Below are 19,533 nucleotides of genomic sequence, written 5' to 3' on the forward strand. Positions count from 1 at the left end.
ACTATGTGGGCCTTAGCACTCTTAGTGCCCTTAGAATTCTGCATGTTCCTAATAGGAGTATGCCAGGAGGGGGAGCAATAATCTGCAGAGCTACAAGTGAAGCAGTGGGAAGCAAGGATTGTATTTGCTTCGGTGTACCTCACCAGAATCAGCCGATGGCCCTGCGTCCTCAGGAAGGAGTAAGCCCGCTCTGTGGAGATCTTCGCGCGCCTTCCCGGGGGGGGGAAGGATGTGCCTCCTACAGACACTAAGCTAAAACTGAGGTTGCCTGGCCCGGCCAGGGGGTGTATACTGCAGAGGAGGAGCTATGCTTTTGCATCTACTTAGTGTCCTCCTATGGATAGGCAGCATAGCACCCATGGTCCTGTCTCCCCCAATGAGGCATCAGAGAAACTACTTTGTTACAGGTGCATACCTTTCGGAGCTTTACAGGGTCCAGTGTTATGATTCAGTGACCGAGTGGGATCAAAAAAGGGGCAAAAACTAGGGAACCCAGAGAATCACCAGAGTGGTTGGAAACTCAGCTGACTGCAGACCTGTAACTGAAAACACAACTAGAAGTAGCCATGGAACGAGCCTACAATGACCCAGTTGCCTCGACACAGCCAGAGAGCTAATTATTCCTAAAGAGAAAAAAAACAAGGAAAGCTAATCTGCCTCAGAGCAGTCCCCCAAAGATATAGATAGCCCCCAAACATATAAAGCCGGGAAGACTAGATGAAACAGTACACAGGTAGAAAACAGAATCTGAAAAGATGAGACCCAAACTATCTATATAGGAAATGACAGAAAAGAGCACTGTCTGCAGCCGCGCAATACCCTAAAAACACCAACACACCTGATAAAAAAAAAAGCTGAGATCACACGGCCTCCCAGGCACTAGCATGAGTAGAAGTGGGAAAGGTCTATGGTAATAGTATATTTGGTTTTCATTTCCATCCCAGGGAAAGTTTTAGGATGTACCCTGGTTCTGTGTCCCCAATGAAGCGACTAAGAAAAGTGGATTTTTGGTACTCACTGTAAAATCTGCTTTTTGTTAGTCTTCATTGGGGACACAGAACCCTGGGCTAGTCCGATACCACCAGGAGGCTGGCAGATATTGCATAAAACTAAAAATTAGCTCAGACTATACCATGCCTGCCATCTGGCCTTTTCAGTTTAGTGAGAAATAGTAGGAGAAGCAGTCAAAAGAAATCAAGCATATAAAAAAAAAAAATAAATTACAATATAGCACCAAGAGAAGGACAATTTAAATAGACACCCAACCGGGGCCCAGAGAAGTAAGCTGTCCTCCAATGAAGACTGAGAAACAGATTTTATGGCAATTACCAAATATCCACTTTTCTTCGCAATGGACACCACACATCTGATATGCTCCACTAGGGGTGCCGGTTGATGCTGAGTGTCAGACCCCACTGATCTTGTATTAATTGCCTGGGGATAGCTCCTCTAAATCATAAGACTGAGCTATATCACTTATTGTTGTGTTACAGACTTTGTCACCATGTAGTAATATTTCTGTAAATATCTTACTTTTGAGTCATAAGACTCCTCCGCAGTTTCTGCAAAACCATCCGCTATAAGATTGTCTCTCAAGCTGATTTCTTCAGGAGTATCAAAATATCGATAGACGTCAACATGCAGGACGCCGTGTACAATGGAGAAGACTTTCACAACCAGCGTGCACCCACTGACCAAGGAGTCAAACTTTACACTAGCCGCACGGCTCCACTCTTCTCCACATATTAGAGACTTTGCCGACGGCCTCATTTTGCAGATCCTGAACTCCAAAGCCTAAATTATAAAAGAAATGACAGCGCTTTATATTATTTCTAGGTCCAGCACATAATATATTAAAGAGACGGAAAATGTAAAATATGTTATATTTTATAATAAAAAAAAAAAAAAATGATCCGATTTAAAAAGAGGGCTACAGTCAGATATCTATAGACACATAGGACCGCTTGCCTCTTTCTCCTTTTCTGGGGGGGAGAGGGGGATAATATATATTATATTTACAGTACAGATCAAAAGGTTTGGACACCATCTCATTTAAAGAGTTCTTTATTTTCATGACTCAAAGTTGTAGATTCACATTCAGTGCATCAAAACTATGAATTAACACATGTGGAATGAAATGCTTAACAAAAAAGTGTGAAACTGAAAATATGTCTTATATTCTAGATTCTTCAAAGTAGCCACCTTTTGCTTCGATTCCTGCTTTGCACACTCTTGGCATTCTTTTGATGAGCTTCAAGAGGTAGTCACCGGAAATGGTCTTCACTTCACAGGTGTGCCCTGTCAGGTTTAATAAGTGGGATTTCTTGCCTTATAAATGGGGTTGGGATCATCAGTTGTGTTGTGCAGAAGTCTGGTGGATACACAGCTGATAGTCCTACTGAATAAACTATTAAAATTTGTATTATGGCAAGAAAAAAGCAGCTAAGAAAAACGAGTGGCCATCATTACTTTAAGAAATGAAGGTCAGTCAGTCCGAAATATTGGGAAAACATTGAAAGTGTCCCCAAGTGCAGTGGCAAAAACCATCAAACGCTACAAAAACTGGCTCACATGAGGACCGCCCCAGGAAAGGAAGACCAAGAGTCACCTCTGCTGCGGAGGATAAGTTTATCAGAGTCACCAGCCTCAGAAATCGCAGGTTAACAGCAGCTCAGATTAGAGACCAGGTCAATGCCACACAGAGTTCTAGCAGCAGACACATCTCTAGAGCAACTGTTAAGAGGAGACTTTGTGCAGCAGGCCTTCATGGTAAAATAGCGGCTAGGAAACCAATGCTAAGGACAGGCAACAAGCAGAAGAGACTTGTTTGGGCTAAAGAACACAAGGAATGGACATTAGACCAGTGGAAATCTGTGCTTTGGTCTGATGAGTCCATATTTGAGATCTTTGGATCCAACCACCGTGTCTTTATTCGACGCAGAAAAGGTGAACGGATGGACTCTACATGCCTGGTTCCTAACGAGAAGCATGGAGGAGGAGGAGTGATGGTGTGGGTGTGCTTTGCTGGTGATTTATTCAAAATTGAAGGAATACTGAACCAGCATGGCTACCACAGCATCTTGCAGCGGCATGCTACTCCACCTGGATTGCGTTTAGTTGGACCATCATTTATTTTTCAACAGGACAATGACCCCAAACACACCTCCAGGCTGTGTAAGGGCTATTTGACTAAAGGCCGCTTTACACGCTACGACATCGCTAATGCTATGTCGTTGGGGTCATGGAATTTGTGACGCACATCCGGCCGCATTAGCGATGTCGTTGCGTGTGACACCTATGAGCGATTTTGAATAGTCGCAAAAACGTTCAAAATCGCTCATCGTGACATGGGGGTCCCTTTTCAAATATCGCTGCTGCAGCGTGTACGATGTAGTTCATCGCTCCTGCGGCAGCACACATCGCTCCGTGTGACGCCACAGGAATGAGGAACCTCACCTTACCTGCTGCTGCCCGCAATGCGGAAGGAAGGAGGTGGGCGGGATGTTACGTCCCGCTCATCTCCGCCCCTCTGCTTTGATTGGGCGGTCGCTTAGTGACGTTGCTGTGACGCCGCACGGACCGCCCCCTTAGAAAGGAGGCGGTTCGCCGGTGACAGCGATGTCGCCGAGCAGGTAAGTAGTGTGACGGGTCCGGGCGATGTGCGCCACGGACAGCGACTTGCCCGTGTCACACAATAGATGGATGCGGGTACCCATGCTAGCGATATCGGTACCGATATCGCAGTGTGTAAAGTGGCCTTAAGAAGGAGAGTGATGGGGTGCTACGCCAGATGACCTGGCGTCCGCAGTCACCAGACCTGAACCCAATCGAGATGGTTTGGGGTGAGCTGGACCGCAGAGTGACAGCAAAAGGGCCAACAAGTGCTAAGCATCTCTGGGAACTCCTTTAAGACTGTTGGAAAACGATTTCCGGTGACTACCTCTTGAAGCTCATCAAGAGAATGCAAAGAGTGTGCAAAGCACTAATCAAAGCAAAAGGTGGCTACTTTGAAGAACCTAGAATATAAGACATTTTCACTTGTTTCACAATTTTTTGCTATGTATTTCATTCCACATGTGTGAATTCATAGTTTTGATGTCTTCAATGTGAATCTACAATTTTGAGAGTCATGAATATCTCTCTCACACACAGAGCGAGGGGGGAATAAAAGAAAAAGGAGGCAGGCACGCGGCCCAAGGGCCAGGAGGCACGCGGCCCAAGGGCCAGGAGGCACGCGGCCCAAGGGCCAGGAGGCACGCGGCCCAAGGGCCAGGAGGCACGCGGCCCAAGGGCCAGGAGGCACGCGGCCCAAGGGCCAGGAGGCACGCGGCCCAAGGGCCAGGAGGCACGCAGGCCAAGGGCCAGGAGGCACGCAGCCCAAGGGCCAGGAGGCACGCAGGCCAAGGGCCAGGAGGCACGCAGGCCAAGGGCCAGGAGGCACACGGCCCAAGGGCCAGGAGGCACACGGCCCAAAACAGAGACAGATACCAATAGAGATTGAGACGAAAAAGAACAAAAAAAAAAAAAACAGACAAAACACATTTCAAACTCACACCACCAGCCATTTACTCTGCAGATACCTCAGAAGTGAGTGAATGTGGGTTATAAGATCTCATTTACAACACCAAAATATGCAGCAGATTTTCACACACGCAAACCAAAATCTGCTGAAAATTTGTAACTTAGGAACATACTCCTCTAAAGTTGCCCAAACACAAATGGCTGATAACCAAACAATTGTCTGCCAGCTATTCCTCGTGATGCCCACATCTCTGCTATGTAAAAGTATAAAGGGGAATAAGCCTCTGCTAAAAAGGGACTTCCTTTGCACATTAGATGGTCGGATCAAGCGTAGATCGGCCTATTTGGCCAGATTTGTGTACAGGCACTTTTAGCACGGACCTCACATACACTGAGGGCTGCATTTGCCTGGAGATCGCAAAAAAAAAAAAAAAAAAAGAAATCTGGAGAATTTAAATGCAGAAGTGAAAACTCAGACATTTTATACAAGCAAGCACACATCTAATGTCTGTCTGAAGAGCATATGTTCCCCTGAGGGATATCCCAAAAGCATTTGTAAAATGCTTTAACCATTCAAGAGAAATGATCTCCGCATGGCATGTCAGACAGAAATAGTTCATGAGCAAATAATGAAGAAAAAAGAAAAAAAGGCGTAAAATATATACATTTCTTACCTGAAAAGGAAGATCCAGAAGATGGCTGGGAATGTCTCTCAAAAGATTCAAGTTGACTTTTGACCGATTACCATAATCCACAAAGAAGACCTAAGAAAGGGTGAAATATGGAAACCCCTTGGTCAGAAATGACTAGATCAGCCTGGTCTAATTTGCTTACATGGAAATGTAATTGTGGTTCTGCAAATTCTCACTAGATCAAATTGGTCCCTCATTTTGTTTGGTGTGAATGGAGCATTTAATGGGATGGGTTTTTTTTTCTTTTCTGTATGTATTTCTTTACGCAAAATATGCCTAGTGAATAAAAATACATATATAAAAATAAAATTGCCAAACTGTTGCATAAAAGCCTTACTGGCAAAGGTAAAAAGACAGAAATGGTTATATAACGTTTCTGCCTTCTCTTCAGGGTCTATTACCATCTATAAAGCCTGGGGCTCCACAACCTGATCCTAGTACATTGTATGCATGTACGGCGAATGAACCTAAAACAAGACAATCATGGGACTGAAGTTTCGGTCTACGCACATAGGGGAACTATATTAGTACAGTGGTGTGTACCATATTATGCTTAGTCCATCTGTGAAGGATTTTGCCCATTTTCTCACACGTTCATAAGTCAAAAAAAATGTCACAAGAGATGAGAAGATTTAGGGTATTCGAAGTAAAAACTTTCTTGAAGCTTTCATTGGGGGGAGATGGGAAATCATGGGTATGTTGCTACGACTAGGAAGCGGACACTAAAAAAAAAAAAAAAAAAAAAAGTTCTCAGTAGGATACACCCATTAACCGGAGCCAAGCCGATCAGTTTGAAAGTAGTATGAGAAGCAACCAAAAAGAATATAGCTTGGCCCAAAAGATCCTTAAGAAGGACGGGTGCTGTGCCCCCCAATGAAGGCTCCGAGAGACATTTTATAGTGAGTGCCCAAAATCTTTTATCCATGTCTTCATTGAGGGATACAGGAGACCATAGGACATCCTTAAGTAATCTCCAAGGGTGGGAAGAGAAAGGACTAAGAAAAAAAAAAGGAAAAGGCAGAGGTGAGAAAACCAGCCACTAATATATTTGCAAAGTTTTTTTTGTCACGCTCCAAAACGGCCAAGGAAAGAGGTAAGATGTGTACCTTGTAGAAGTTGGAAGAGAGAAGTACAGATAACTAGGCAGCAGCCTAGGGAGCTGCTAAATAGAGGACCGATAACGAGTGATCCAAGAGTCCTATGGAAAGAGGTAGAGGTTGGGTCGGACTCACTAGATGGTCAGAGCACATGGAGCGCTACTGTGATCAGGATCAGTGATGTGCGTCGTGGCAAGTAAGACTCACTGTGGCAGATGAGCAGAGTACCAGGCAATTGTCGACACAGAAAACGCTCTCCAGGTACGGTTGAGTTCTTGACGCCATGGTTTGGTTAGACACATCTGACTCGAGAAGTGGTCTGAGATGTAAGGAACATACACCAGAAATTGGCTGTAAAAGGCTCCCGAGACCAGGAAAAAGGAATGGAGAAATGTAAGAGCGAAGTACATATAGGAAGGGTCCTGAAGCAACTAGCAGGAGTCATCCTCCCAAGGAGGTAAACTGAGGTATGCTCATATTGTGGGCAGTGGGGGGCTACCTGAGACATTACATAGTGAACTGCAAAAACAGAAGGAACAAGGATCCAGGGAGAGTGAGGGAATCGCCTATATGACCCCAAGTAACCACCCTGTTCTGTAGCTTTTGAATCGTAGCCGCTTAGACTGGCCCTCAAATGCAAGGTTCTGGAATAAGGACAAACTCCTATATGGCCCAATGTAGGTGCATATATACATAGATCGTCGCCTCTGATTCACAGCTGTGGAGCCAAATGCACTTGAAAGCTTTCTTGTACAAGGATATGTGAAAACAGTCACGCACCTTGGAGGGTACTAGTGACCCGGGGTTTGTACCGATGGAAAAGGGACTCTTAGGCTGACCCTAAGAATAGGGACTGCTGTGCTGTCCCTTATCTCAAAAGGTAGGCTCTATGGTAGCCAATTTCGAGCCCCCAGCATGACCCTGTCTCCTGTCTGAGCCCTTATACTAACCCAGAGAGATAGTGGAAAGGGGCTTTCAAAAACCGCGCCAAAGATCCCAGATGTAATCTTGAATTAATGTATTTTTATTTCGGCATAGGTCTACGCGTTTCAGGAGGCTCAGCTCCCTTCCTCAGGACCAGCAAGCACAAGATACATGAGATTTGATGTATCTTGTGCTTGCTGGTCCTGAGGAAGGGAGCTGAGCCTCCTGAAACACGTAGACCTATGCCGAAATAAAAATACATTAATTCACGATTACATCTGGGATCTTTGGCGCGGTTTTTGAAAGCCCCTTTCCACTATCTCTCTCTGTTATCTACCGCTTGGGGTACTGCTGCCGCTGATCTACATACATGCTGTTACAGAAGTTGTGCCTGTCACAACCCTGATCGGTGAGTAGGATTACTCTCTTTTGCACCCCCTGGTTATCAGGGTAAGACCCTATGCGCTTTCTTTTCCACAGGTCTTTTTGCCTTTGTCTTATACTAACCAAGGGAGAAGGCTGGAAACCCAGTAATGAAAACCTCACAAATAGGCACAGACAAGGGTAAACGAAAACTTGTGCACACAGCAGATGAACAAAAAGGAGGGACAGAATGTGAACTAAGGAGAAACGAAAAAAAAGGTAGGAAATAAATTTACAACTGGAGAACTCACCACACAGAACCGCAACTTGTAGATCACCATAAAACTGGATAACCACAGAAACCGAGGTAGCAGAAAATATATCCGGCACTCAGCCCCAGAATCTTTATAAAAAAAGAGAATTTTGTTTACTTACCGTAAATCCTTTTTCTTATAGTTCCGTATTGGGAGACCCAGACCATGGGTGTATAGCTTCTGCCTCCGGAGGACACACAAAGTACTACACTCAAAAGTGTAGCTCCTCCCTCTGAGCTTATACACCCCCTGGAGAACCAGATCTAGCCAGTTTAGTGCAAAAGCTGAAGGAGAATAGCCACCCACAAGTAAAAACAGAGCAAGAACCGGAACAACCGGAGACTGTCAACAACAACAGCCGGTGATAACACACGGAACAAGAAAGTGCCAACAGGCAACAGGGAGGGTGCTGGGTCTCCCAATACGGAACTATAAGAAAAAGAATTTACGGTAAGTAAACAAAGAAGGGAATTTTGTTACTTACCGTAAATTCCTTTTCTTCTAGCTCCAATTGGGAGACCCAGACGATTGGGTGTATAGCTACTGCCTCCGGAGGCCACACAAAGTATTACACTAAAAAGTGTAAGGCCCCTCCCCTTCTGCATATACACCCCCCATGGGATCACGGGCTCCTCAGTTTTAGTGCAAAAGCAAGAAGGAGGAAAGCCAATAACTGGTTAAACAAATTCAATCCGAAGGAACATCGGAGAACTGAAACCATTCAACATGAACAACATGTGTACCCGAAAAAACCAAAAATCCCGAAGGAAACAGGGCGGGTGCTGGGTCTCCCAATTGGAGCTAGAAGAAAAGGAATTTACGGTAAGTAACAAAATTCCCTTCTTCTTCGGCGCTCCATTGGGAGACCCAGACGATTGGGACGTCCAAAAGCAGTCCCTGGGTGGGTAAATTAATACCTCAAGTTAGGGCCGTAAAACAGCCCTTCCCTACATGGAGGCAACCGCCGCCTGCAGGACTCTTCTACCTAGGCTGGCATCCGCCTAAGCGTAGGTATGCACCTGATAATGCTTGGTGAAAGTGTGCAGACTCGACCAGGTAGCTGCCTGGCACACCTGCTGAGCCGTAGCCTGGTGCCGTAATGCCCAGGACGCACCCACGGCTCTGGTAGAATGGGCCTTCAGCCCTGATGGAACCGGAAGCCCAGCAGAACGGTAGGCTTCAAGAATTGGTTCCTTGATCCATCGTGCCAGGGTGGATTTGGAAGCCTGCGACCCTTTACGCTGACCAGAGTCAAGTACAAAGAGTGCATCCGAGCGGCGCAGGGGCGCCGTGCGGGAAATGTAGATTCTGAGTGCTCTCACCAGATCCAACAAATGCAAATCCATTTCATATCGATGAACTGGATGAGGACAAAAGGAAGGTAAGGAGATATCCTGATTGAGATGAAAGGGGGATACCACCTTAGGGAGAAACTCCGGAATCGGGCGCAGCACTACCTTGTCTTGGTGAAACACCAGGAAGGGAGCTTTGGCTGACCGCGCTGCTAGTTCGGACACTCTCCGAAGAGATGTGACCGCTACCAGAAAGGCCACTTTCTGTGAAAGTCGAGAAAGTGAAACATCCCTCAGAGGCTCGAAGGACGGCTTCTGGAGAGCAATTAGTACCCTGTTCAGATCCCATGGGTCTAACGGCCTCTTGTACGGAGGGACAATGTGACAAACCCCCTGCAGGAACGTGCGTACCTGAGGAAGTCGTGCTAGGCGCTTCTGAAAGAATACAGACAGCGCTGGGACTTGTCCTTTAAGGGAGCCGAGCGACAAACCTTTTTCCAAACCAGATTGCAGGAAGGAAAGAAAAGTAGGCAATGCAAATGGCCAGGGAGACACTCCCTGAGCAGAGCACTAAGATAAGAATATCTTCCACGTCCTGTGGTAGATCTTGGCAGACGTCGGCTTCCTAGCCCGTCTCATGGTGGCAATGACGTCTTGAGATAATCCTGAAGACGCTAGGATCCAGGACTCAATGGCCACACAGTCAGGTTCAGGGCCGTAGAATTCAGACAGAAAAACGGCCCTTGGGACAGTAAGTCTGGCCGGTCTGGTAGTGCCCACGGTTGGCCGACCGTGAGATGCCACAGATCCGGGTACCACGACCTCCTCGGCCAGTCTGGGGCGACGAGGATGGCGCGGCGGCAATCGGAGCTGATCTTGCGTAGCACTCTGGGCAACAGTGCCAGAGGGGGAAACACATAGGGTAGCTGGAACTGCGACCCATCCTGAACTAAGGCGCCTGCCGCCAGAGCTCTTTGATCGTGAGACCGCGCCATGAAAATCGGGACCTTGTTGTTGTGCCGAGACGCCATTAGGTCGACGTCCGGCATCCCCCAGCGGCTACAGATTTCCTGAAACACGTCCGGGTGCAGAGACCATTCCCCTGCGTCCATACCCTGGCGACTGAGGAAGTCTGCTTCCCAGTTTTCTACGCCCGGGATGTGAACTGCGGATATGGTGGATGCTCTGTCTTCCACCCACATCAGAATCCGCCGGACTGCCTGGGAGGCTTGCCGACTGCGTGTTCCGCCTTGGTGGTTGATGTATGCCACCGCTGTGGAGTTGTCCGACTGAATTCGGATCTGTTTGCCTTCCAGCCACTGCTGTCCAGCCACTCGCGTCTGTCGTGACCACCGCCCAGGATGGGGGTAGGAAGGACTTTCCTTTTGACAATGAGGTGGGAAGAAGCCACCACTGAAGAGAGTCCTTGACCGTCTGAGAAAGGGAGACGTTCCTGTCTAGGGACGTCGACTTCCCATCCCATTGGCGGAGAATGTCCCATTGCAGTGGACGCAGATGAAACTGCGCGAAAGGGACTGCCTCCATTGCTGCTACCATCTTCGCTAAGAAGTGCATGAGGCGTCTTAAGGGGTGTGACTGGCCTTGAAGGAGAGACTGCACCCCCGTCTGTAGTGAACGCTGTTTGTCCAGCGGAAGCTTCACTATCGCTGAGAGAGTATGAAAACTCCATGCCAAGATATGTCAGCGATTGGGTTGGGGTCAGATTTAACTTTGAAAAGTTGATGATCCACCCGAAACTCTGGAGAGTCTCCAGCGCAACGTTCAGGCTGTGTTGGCATGCCTCTTGAGAGGGTGCCTTGACAAGTAGATCGTCCAAGTAAGGGATCACAGAGTGACCCTGAGAGTGCAGGACTGCTACCACTGCTGCCATGACCTTGGTGAAAACCCGTGGGGCTGTCGCCAGACCGAAGGGCAGGGCTACGAACTGAAGATGCTCGTCTTCTATAACGAATCGTAGCAAACGCTGGTGCTCTGGAGCAATCGGCACGTGGAAATAAGCATCCTGATGTCTATTGATGCTAGGAAATCTCCTTGAGACATTGAGGCAATGACGGAGCGGAGGGATTCCATCCGGAACCGCCTGGTTTTCATGTGTTGAGCAGTTATAGGTCCAGAACGGAACGGAAAGAGCCGTCCTTTTTTGGCACCACAACCAGATTGGAGTAAAAACCGTGACCTTGTTCCTGCAGAGGAACAGGGATTACCACTCCTTCTGCCTGCAGAAGAGCATCGGCTCGGTCGGGAGGTGGGGAAGTTCTGAAGAATCGAGCCGGAGGACGAGAACAGAACTCTATCCTGTACACGTGAGACAAAATGTCTCTCACCCACCGGTTTTTGACCTGTGGCAGCTAAATGTCGCCAAAGCGGGAGAGTCTGCCACCGACCGCGGATGCGGAGAGAGAGGGCTGAAAGTCATGAGGAAACCGCCTTGGTAGCGGTTCCTCCGGCTGCCTTCTTTGGGCGTGATTGAGCCCGCCAGGAATCTGAGCCCCTCTGAGCCTTTTGAGTCCTTATGGACGAGGAAAACTGGGACCTGCCCGAGCCTGGAAAGGACCGAAACCTCGACTGTCCTTTCCTCTGTTGGGTTTTGTTTGATCTGGGCTGGTGTAAGGAAGAATCCTTACCCTTGGACTGTTTAATGATTTCATCCAATCGCTCACCAAACAGTCTGACACCAGATAATGGCAAACTGGTTAAACACTTTTTGGAAGCAGAATCTGCCTTCCATTCCCTTAACCACAAGGCTCTGCGTAAAAACCACGGAGTTGGCGGACGCCACTGACGTACGGCTCGTAGAGTCCAGGACAGCATTAATAGCGTAAGTCGCAATGCAAACATATGCGAGGTTAAGGACGCCATCTGCGGCACAGATGTACGTGTGACAGTGTCCACCTGCGCAAGACCAGCTGAAATAGCTTGGAGCGCCCATACGGCTGCGAATGCCGGAGCAAACGACACGCCGATAGCTTCATAGACAGATTTCAACCAGAGGTCCATCTGTCTGTCAATGGCATCTTTAAGTGAAATCCCATCTTCCACTGCAACTATGGATCTAGTCGCAAGCCTGGAGATTGGGGGATCCACCTTTGGACACTGGGTCCAGCGCTTGACCACGTCAGGGGGAAAGGGATAACGTGTATCCTTAAGACGTGTGGAGAAACGCTTGTCTGGATAAGCGTGGTGTTTCTGGACTGCTTCTCTGAAGTCAGAGTGGCCCAAAAAAGTACTGAATTTACGCTTGGGATACCTGAAATGGAATTTCTCCTGCTGCGAAGCTGACTCCTCCACTGGAGGAGCTGAGGGAGAAATATCCACCAGTCTATTGATGGACGCTATGAGATCGTTCACCATGGCGTCACTATTAGGAGCATCCAGATTGAAAGCGGTCTCAGGATCAGAATCCTGATCAGCTACCTCTGCCTCATCATACAGAGAATCCTCTCGCTGAGACCCTGACCAGTGTGTGAAGTCGAGGGTCTCTCCCAGCGAGCTCGCTTAGGCTGACTGGGACTGTCGTCCGTGCAGAGCCTTCAGCCTGGGATGTATGGGACCCCCTTGGAGCACGTATTAGTTCCAACTGAGGGAGACCGGGGGGCATTGTTCAACAGTGCCCATTGTCTGAGTCACCGGCCTGGACTGCAAAGTTTCTAGAATCTTGGTCATAGTCCCAGACATTTTATCCGCAAAAAACTGCAAACTCTGTCCTCTGGACAGTTTCACAGGTGGCTCTCTCTGGGCCACCACTAGCAGAGACTCTACCCAATGGGGGTTAGTGGAACCTGCCGGTAAAACAGCCTCACATGCGGTACAGACAGCATAGAAAGCCTGTGCCTTGGCACCCTTGCTTTTCTGCGGACGACATGCTGATGTCTCCTCAGAGCAATCCAGGGGTATATAGCCAAGAAGCGACCGTACAGTGCAAATATAGGTACAAGCATAAAGTACACAAAACACTGTGGCACTAGTGGGATCAGCACCAAGGTGCTGCTTACCGCCCGCTTAAGCGGGTGTGTGGTCGCCAGAATCCCTTGACCGGGTCTCCCAGAGCCTGTGTCCGTTCTCCAGCTTAGACTGCATGCAGGAATGGCTGCCGGCGTCCTGTAAAGAGGGGCGGGCCGTGGGCGTGCCCCAGACAAAGAGCGGGAAACTGGCGTCCCACTGTGCCCAGTGAGGGGGCTGGAGTATGTAAATAAGACTCCAGCCCTCGGTGCTGACCATTGTACAGCGTCCCGCCCCTTCCCTGACTGGCAGGCCCGGGGGCGGGAAGGAAAAGAAACTAGGCCGCAAAAGCCGGGGACTCGATTTATAAGCGCTGCCGTCGTAAAAGCACGGTCAGCGCGGAAGTCCCCGGCGCACCACAAGTCTCATCCGCGCCGCAGCTTCTAGCAGCGGCCGGCGCGGCAGTTTCCCACACATTAACTCACTCAGCTAAGCTGCAGTGAGTATAGCCCCAGCGCGCAGCGCTGTTGTCCCCGGCGCACTAACACACCCAGCATGCTGGTGTGTGTGTGCGTGGTCTGTACGGGGACACAGAGTACCTTAACGTTGCAGGGCCTTGTCCCTGACGATACTCAGCTCCATTCCAGCAGGATCTCCGGGTCTGTGGATGGAGCCCGGCCTCAGAGCCTGGAGGCCGGTAAGATCCCACTTCACCCAGAGCCCTCAGGGGGATGGGGAAGGAAAGCAGCATGTGGGCTCCAGCCTCCGTACCCGCAATGGGTACCTCAACCTTAACAAACACCGCCGACAAAAGTGGGGTGAGAAGGGAGCATGCTGGGGGCCCTAGTATGGGCCCTCTTTTCTTCCATCCGACATAGTCAGCAGCTGCTGCTGACTAAACAGTGGAGCTATGCGTGGATGTCTGACCTCCTTCGCACAAAGCATAAAACTGGGGAGCCCGTGATCCCACGGGGGTGTATATGCAGAAGGGGAGGGGCCTTACACTTTTTAGTGTAATACTTTGTGTGGCCTCCGGAGGCAGTAGCTATACACCCAATCGTCTGGGTCTCCCAATGGAGCGCCGAAGAAATTCACTTTTTCTTTATCGTTCCTATGGGAGACCCAGACCATGGGACGTCTCAAAGCAGTCCATGGGTGAGAATAAACAGAAAAACTAAGAAGTAGGCGGAGCCTAACTTCACAAATGGGCGACAGCCGCCTGAAGGATGCGTCTGCCCAAGCTCGCATCTGCCGAAGCATGAGCATGCACTTGGTAGTGCTTCGAAAAGGTATGCAGGCTAGTCCAAGTGGCAGCCTGACAGACTTGTTGAGCCGTAGCCTGGTGCCTGAAAGCCCAAGAGGCACCGACAGCTCTGGTCGAGTGTGCCTTGATCCCCGGCGGGGGAGGCACTTGAGAACACTGGTAGGCGTCCGAAATGGTCGACCTAATCCAACGGGCTAAGGTCGGCTTAGAAGCAGAGGCCCTTGCGCCGACCTGTGGTTAGCACAAAAAGAGAGGTGCACCGCCAAAGAGCAACGGTGCGAGACACATAGATCCGGAGAGCATGCACCAGATCCAAAGTATGCAACGCTTTTTCAAAGCGATGAACAGGAGCCGGACAAAAAGGAAGGTAGGGTAATGTCCTGGTTAAGGTGGAAAGGAGAGACCACCTTAGGAAGAAAGTCCAGAGTCGGACGGAGAACCACCTTGTCTTGATGAAAAAACAAAAAAGGTGACTCCGAAGAGAGCGCAGCCAAATCAGAGACTCTCCTGAGGGAAGTTATGGCCACTAGAAAGACCACTTTCTGTGAAAGACGAAAGAAAGAAACCTCCCTAAGAGGCTCAAAAGGGGGGTTTCTGCAAAACCGTGAGGACCAAGTTAAGGTCCCAGGGATCCAAGGGCCACCGGTAAGGCGGAATGATGTGAGACGTGCCCTGCATGAAGGTGCGGACCTGAGCCAGCCGGGCGAGACGCCGCTGGAACAGCACTGACAGAGCTGAGACTTGTCCCTTAAGAGAGTTGAGGGACAGTCCCAGCTGCAGACCGTACTGTAGAAAAGACAGAAGGGTCGGCAAGGAAAATGGCCAAGGAGGATGGCCGGAAGAGCGACACCAGGACAGGAAAATTTTCCAAGTCCTGTGATAGATCTTGGCGGAGGAAGACTTACGGGCCCGAGTCCTAGTGGAGATGACTTCAGGAGGGATACCAGAAGCAGTCAAGATCCAGGACTCAAGAGCCACGCCGTCAATCTGAGAGCCGCAGTATTCTGACGGGGAAAACGGACCTTGTGAGAGAAGGTCTGGACGGTCCGGAAGATGCCACGGCATCTCTACGGACAGATGGAGCAGGTCTGGGTACCAAGCTCGCCTGGGCCAGTCCGGTGCAATGAGGATGACTCGACGGCCCTCCATTCTGATCTTGCGCAGGACTCTGGGCAAGAGCTAGAGGGGGAAACACGTAGGACATACGAAACTGGGACCAGTCTTGAACCAGAGCGTCCGCGGCGAATGCCTGAGGATCGTGTGAGCGAGCCACGTAAACCGGAACTTTGTTGTGACGGGATGCCATTAGGTCCACGTCCGGAGTGCCCCATTTGCGGCAGATTGACTGAAACACTGCCGGGTGCAGGGACCACTCGCCACTGTCCACGGTTTGACGGCTGAGATAATCTGCCTCCCAGTTTTCCACGCCTGGGATGTGGACTGCGGATATGGTGGACTTGGAGTCCTCCGCCCATTGAAGGATGCGTTGTACCTCCAACATTGCCAGGCGGCTGCGTGTCCCGCCTTGGTGATTGATGTAGGCAACCGCTGTCGCGCTGTCTGACTGGACTCGGATGTGCCTGCCCGCTAATAAGTGGTGAAAAGCTAGGAGAGCCAGAAGCACGGCTCTGGTTTCCAGCACATTGATCGAGAGGGCTGACTCGGATGGAGTCCAGGTGCCCTGCGCTCGGTGGTGGAGACATACCGCTCCCCAGCCGGATAGACTGGCATCCGTGGTGAGGATCACCCAGGACGGGGCAGAAAGGAGCGTCCCTGGGACAGAGAGAGGGGCCGAAGCCACCACTGAAGAGATCTCCTGGTCTGTGGCGACAGAGCCACTAACCTGTGCAAGGAGGAAGGCCGCTTGTCCCAACAGCGGAGAATGTCCAGCTGCAGAGGACGCAGATGGAACTGGGCAAAGGGAACAGCCTCCATTGACGCCACCATCTGACCCAGCACCTGCATCAGGCGGCTGATGGAATAATGGCTGGGCCTCAAGAGAGAGCGCACCGCCAGTTGGAGGGACTGTTTGATTAAGGGCAACTTCACAAGAGCCAGCAGAGTCTCGAACTGCATCCCTAAGTACGTAAGCCTCTGGGTCGGAGTCAGAGTGGATTTTGGCAGATTGACAAGCCTCCCGAATTGGGCTAGAGTGGAGAGAGTGAGCGAGACACTCCGCTGACAGTCTGCGCTGGATGAAGCCTTGACAAGAAGGTCGTCCAGGTAAGGAATCACTGCCAACCCCTGGAGGTGCAGAACCGCAACCACTGCTGCCATGACCTTAGTGAATCCCCGAGGGGCCGTGGCTAACCCGAAGGGGAGAGCCACGAATTGGAAATGTTCCTCTCCGATTGCCAAACGAAGCCAACGCTGGTGAGAAACTGCAATGGGCACATGCAGATAGGCATCTCTGATGTCGATGGATGCCAGGAAATCCCCTTGGGTTATTGAGGCAATGACTGACCGCAGAGACTCCATGTGAAAATGCCGCACCTGAACATGCTTGTTGAGAAGCTTGAGATCCAGGATGGGCCGGAAGGAACTGTCCTTTTTGGGGACTAGGAAGAGATTTGAGTAGAAACCTCTGAACCATTCCCGGGCGGGAACCGGTACAATTACTCCGTTGGCCTGCAAGGATGCCACGGCCTGAGAGAAGTCGGCGGCCTTGGAGCAGGGGGGAGTTGACAGAAAAAAAATCTGTTTGGCGGGCTGGAAGAAAATTCTATCCTGTAGCCGTGGGAGATGATATCCCGCACCCACTGATCGGAGACGTGTTGAAACCACGCGTCGCCAAAGTGGGAGAGCCTGCCACCGACTAGAGACGTTGCTGGCGAGGACAGATAGTCAAGAGGAGGCTGCCTTAGTGGCAGCCGCTCCTGCGGTCTTCTGTGGACGCGCTTTTGTGCGCCAGTTGGATTTTTGGTCCTTAGCTGAGTTAGCGGACGATGCCGAGGGCTTAGAGGACGACCAGTTAGAGGAACGAAAGGAACGAAACCTCGACTGATTCCTACCCTGGACAGGTTTCGTGGTTTTGGTTTGTGGCATGGAAGTACTCTTCCCGCCAGTAGCTTCCTTAATAATTTCATCCAGCTGTTCACCGAACAGCCGGGACCCAGCAAAGGGGAGTCAAGCAAGGTACTTCTTTGAAGAAGCATCTGCCTTCCACTCTCTAAGCCACAAGATCCTGCGGATAGCGAGGGAATTAGCCGAAGCCACCGCAGTGCGGTGAGAAGCCTCCAGCATGGCAGACATGGCATAGGATGAGAAAGCTGAAGCCTGAGCAGTTAAGGTAACCATCTCAGGCATAGATTCCTTAGTGAGGGAATGCATCTCCTCCAGAGAAGCAGAGATGGCTTTGAGAGCCCACACTGCTGCAAAAGTCGGGGAGAACGAGGCCCCCGCCGCCTCATATACAGATTTGGCCAGAAGGTCAACCTGGCGGTCAGTGGAATCCTTAAGCGAGGTGCCATCAGCCACAGATACAACGGTCCGGGCTGAGAGTCTAGACACTGGGGGGTCTACCTTTGGTGAATGAGCCCACTCCTTGACCACCTCAGGTGGAAAGGGAAAACGGTCATCAGAACCACGCTTTGGGAAGAGTTTGTCAGGGCAGGCCCTGGGCTTGGTCACAGCGGCCTGAAAACTGGAGTGGTTAAAGAACACACTTTGTCCTCTTAGGCGAGGTAAACTGGTGCTTTTCTGCCAGAGAGGGTTGTTCCTCTGATACTTGCGGATTGAGAGCCAGTACAGAATTAATGAACGCAATCAAATCACTAACATCTGAGTCACTTTCGGACAGACCAATGGGGCACATGGAGGTAGTCTCTGAGCCCCCAGTAAAGGCATCCTCCTCGTCATGCGAGTCAGCTTCTGAGACCGAGCCGCGGGACGAGGAAGGAGAGGGAGCCCTGCGTCTCTTTTTAGAAGGACGGGGTCTGGGACCAGAGGATGAATCCTCTGTGAGCTCCGGTCCTGAGAGAGACCTAGCAGCAGAGGCACCCTGTGAAGGGGGCAGATGCATGCTCAGACATGCTGCTGGAGTGGGGGCTCTGCCAGAATGACCCCCAGAGAGTATATACAGAGGTCCACAACCAGAGGTTGTGGCTTACCAGACCGCTGGAGCGGTTTGTGTACCCTCCAGATCCCGAAGCCCGGACCCCCAAGCACCTCAGCAGGGATGCTGCAGACCAGTGCTGATCGCAGGGAAAACGCTGAGAAAATGGCCGCCGGAGCGAAGAGGGGGCGGGACTTACTCTGAGAGCGGGATCTGGAGGGCCATAGAGACTTATAGGGGAGGAGACATGTACTCAATGAGGAGTGTCTCTCCCCTATGCAGAACGGCCGCAGGGCGGAGCCGCGCTGTCCCTCTGCATGAATGACATGCGAGGGCAGTGAAAACGAAACTAGGCCTCCGGCGAAGCCGGGGCCTAAATTTGAGCGGTGCGGCCGGCGTGCAGGCACCATCGGCGCGGTTCTCCGGCAACAGCCAGAGAACCCGCCGGAAATGTCACAAAATACACTCAGCACACTCTCCCCCAACAATAAAGTGCAGGGACCCCCAATATATAAATGTCTCAGGTACTTAGCTTGCTGAGACGCCGGGTTCCAAGTCCCTGGGGATGAGTGCTCCACCCAGCAGGGTCCTGAAGGGCTGCGGATGGAGACCAGTCTCCTGCCAAGAATGGAGAACCGTGCTGGCTCCCACTTCAAGCCAGAGCCCAGGAGGGATGGTGAAGGAGCACGACATGTAAGGCTCCAGCCTTGAAATCAACCTTACCAGCACCGCCGACACAGTGGGGTGAGAAGGGACATGCCGGGAGTCCAGACATGGACCCGCTTTTCTTCAAATTCGTTCCAAAAATCAAAGAAATCAGATCAGAATGCATGTGTGGATGTATGCCTCCTGACACAAAGCGATAAACTGGCTATATCTGGTTCTCCAGGGGGTGTATATGCTCAGAGGTCGGAGCTACACTTTTTAGTGTAGTACTTTGTGTGTCCTCCGGAGGCAGAAGCTATACACCCATGGTCTGGGTCTCCCATAGGAACGATAAAGAAAGGGTGAAGTCGGCTGTGGATGGTAATCAGCAGCCTGAGCTCCCAGCA

The 19,533-nt window shown here is 50.5% G+C and overlaps 1 protein-coding gene across 2 annotated transcripts in view; it reads right to left on the bottom strand.

The window, feature by feature from the left end:
- Positions 1 to 19,533, bottom strand: part of TDRD9 (tudor domain containing 9) — a 502,525-nt gene that overhangs the window by 92,349 nt on the left and 390,643 nt on the right. For both annotated transcript variants that reach the window (XM_075330093.1, XM_075330094.1), the window contains 2 exons: positions 5,196 to 5,285; positions 1,534 to 1,794 (listed from right to left, as the gene is read on the bottom strand). In XM_075330093.1, coding sequence (XP_075186208.1) covers positions 1,534 to 1,794; positions 5,196 to 5,285 — 351 coding nt within the window. The remainder of the gene's footprint in view (positions 1 to 1,533; positions 1,795 to 5,195; positions 5,286 to 19,533) is intronic.

The sequence above is a fragment of the Anomaloglossus baeobatrachus genome, chromosome 12 (assembly GCF_048569485.1).
Source record: "Anomaloglossus baeobatrachus isolate aAnoBae1 chromosome 12, aAnoBae1.hap1, whole genome shotgun sequence".
Classification (NCBI taxonomy): Eukaryota; Metazoa; Chordata; class Amphibia; order Anura; family Aromobatidae; genus Anomaloglossus; species Anomaloglossus baeobatrachus.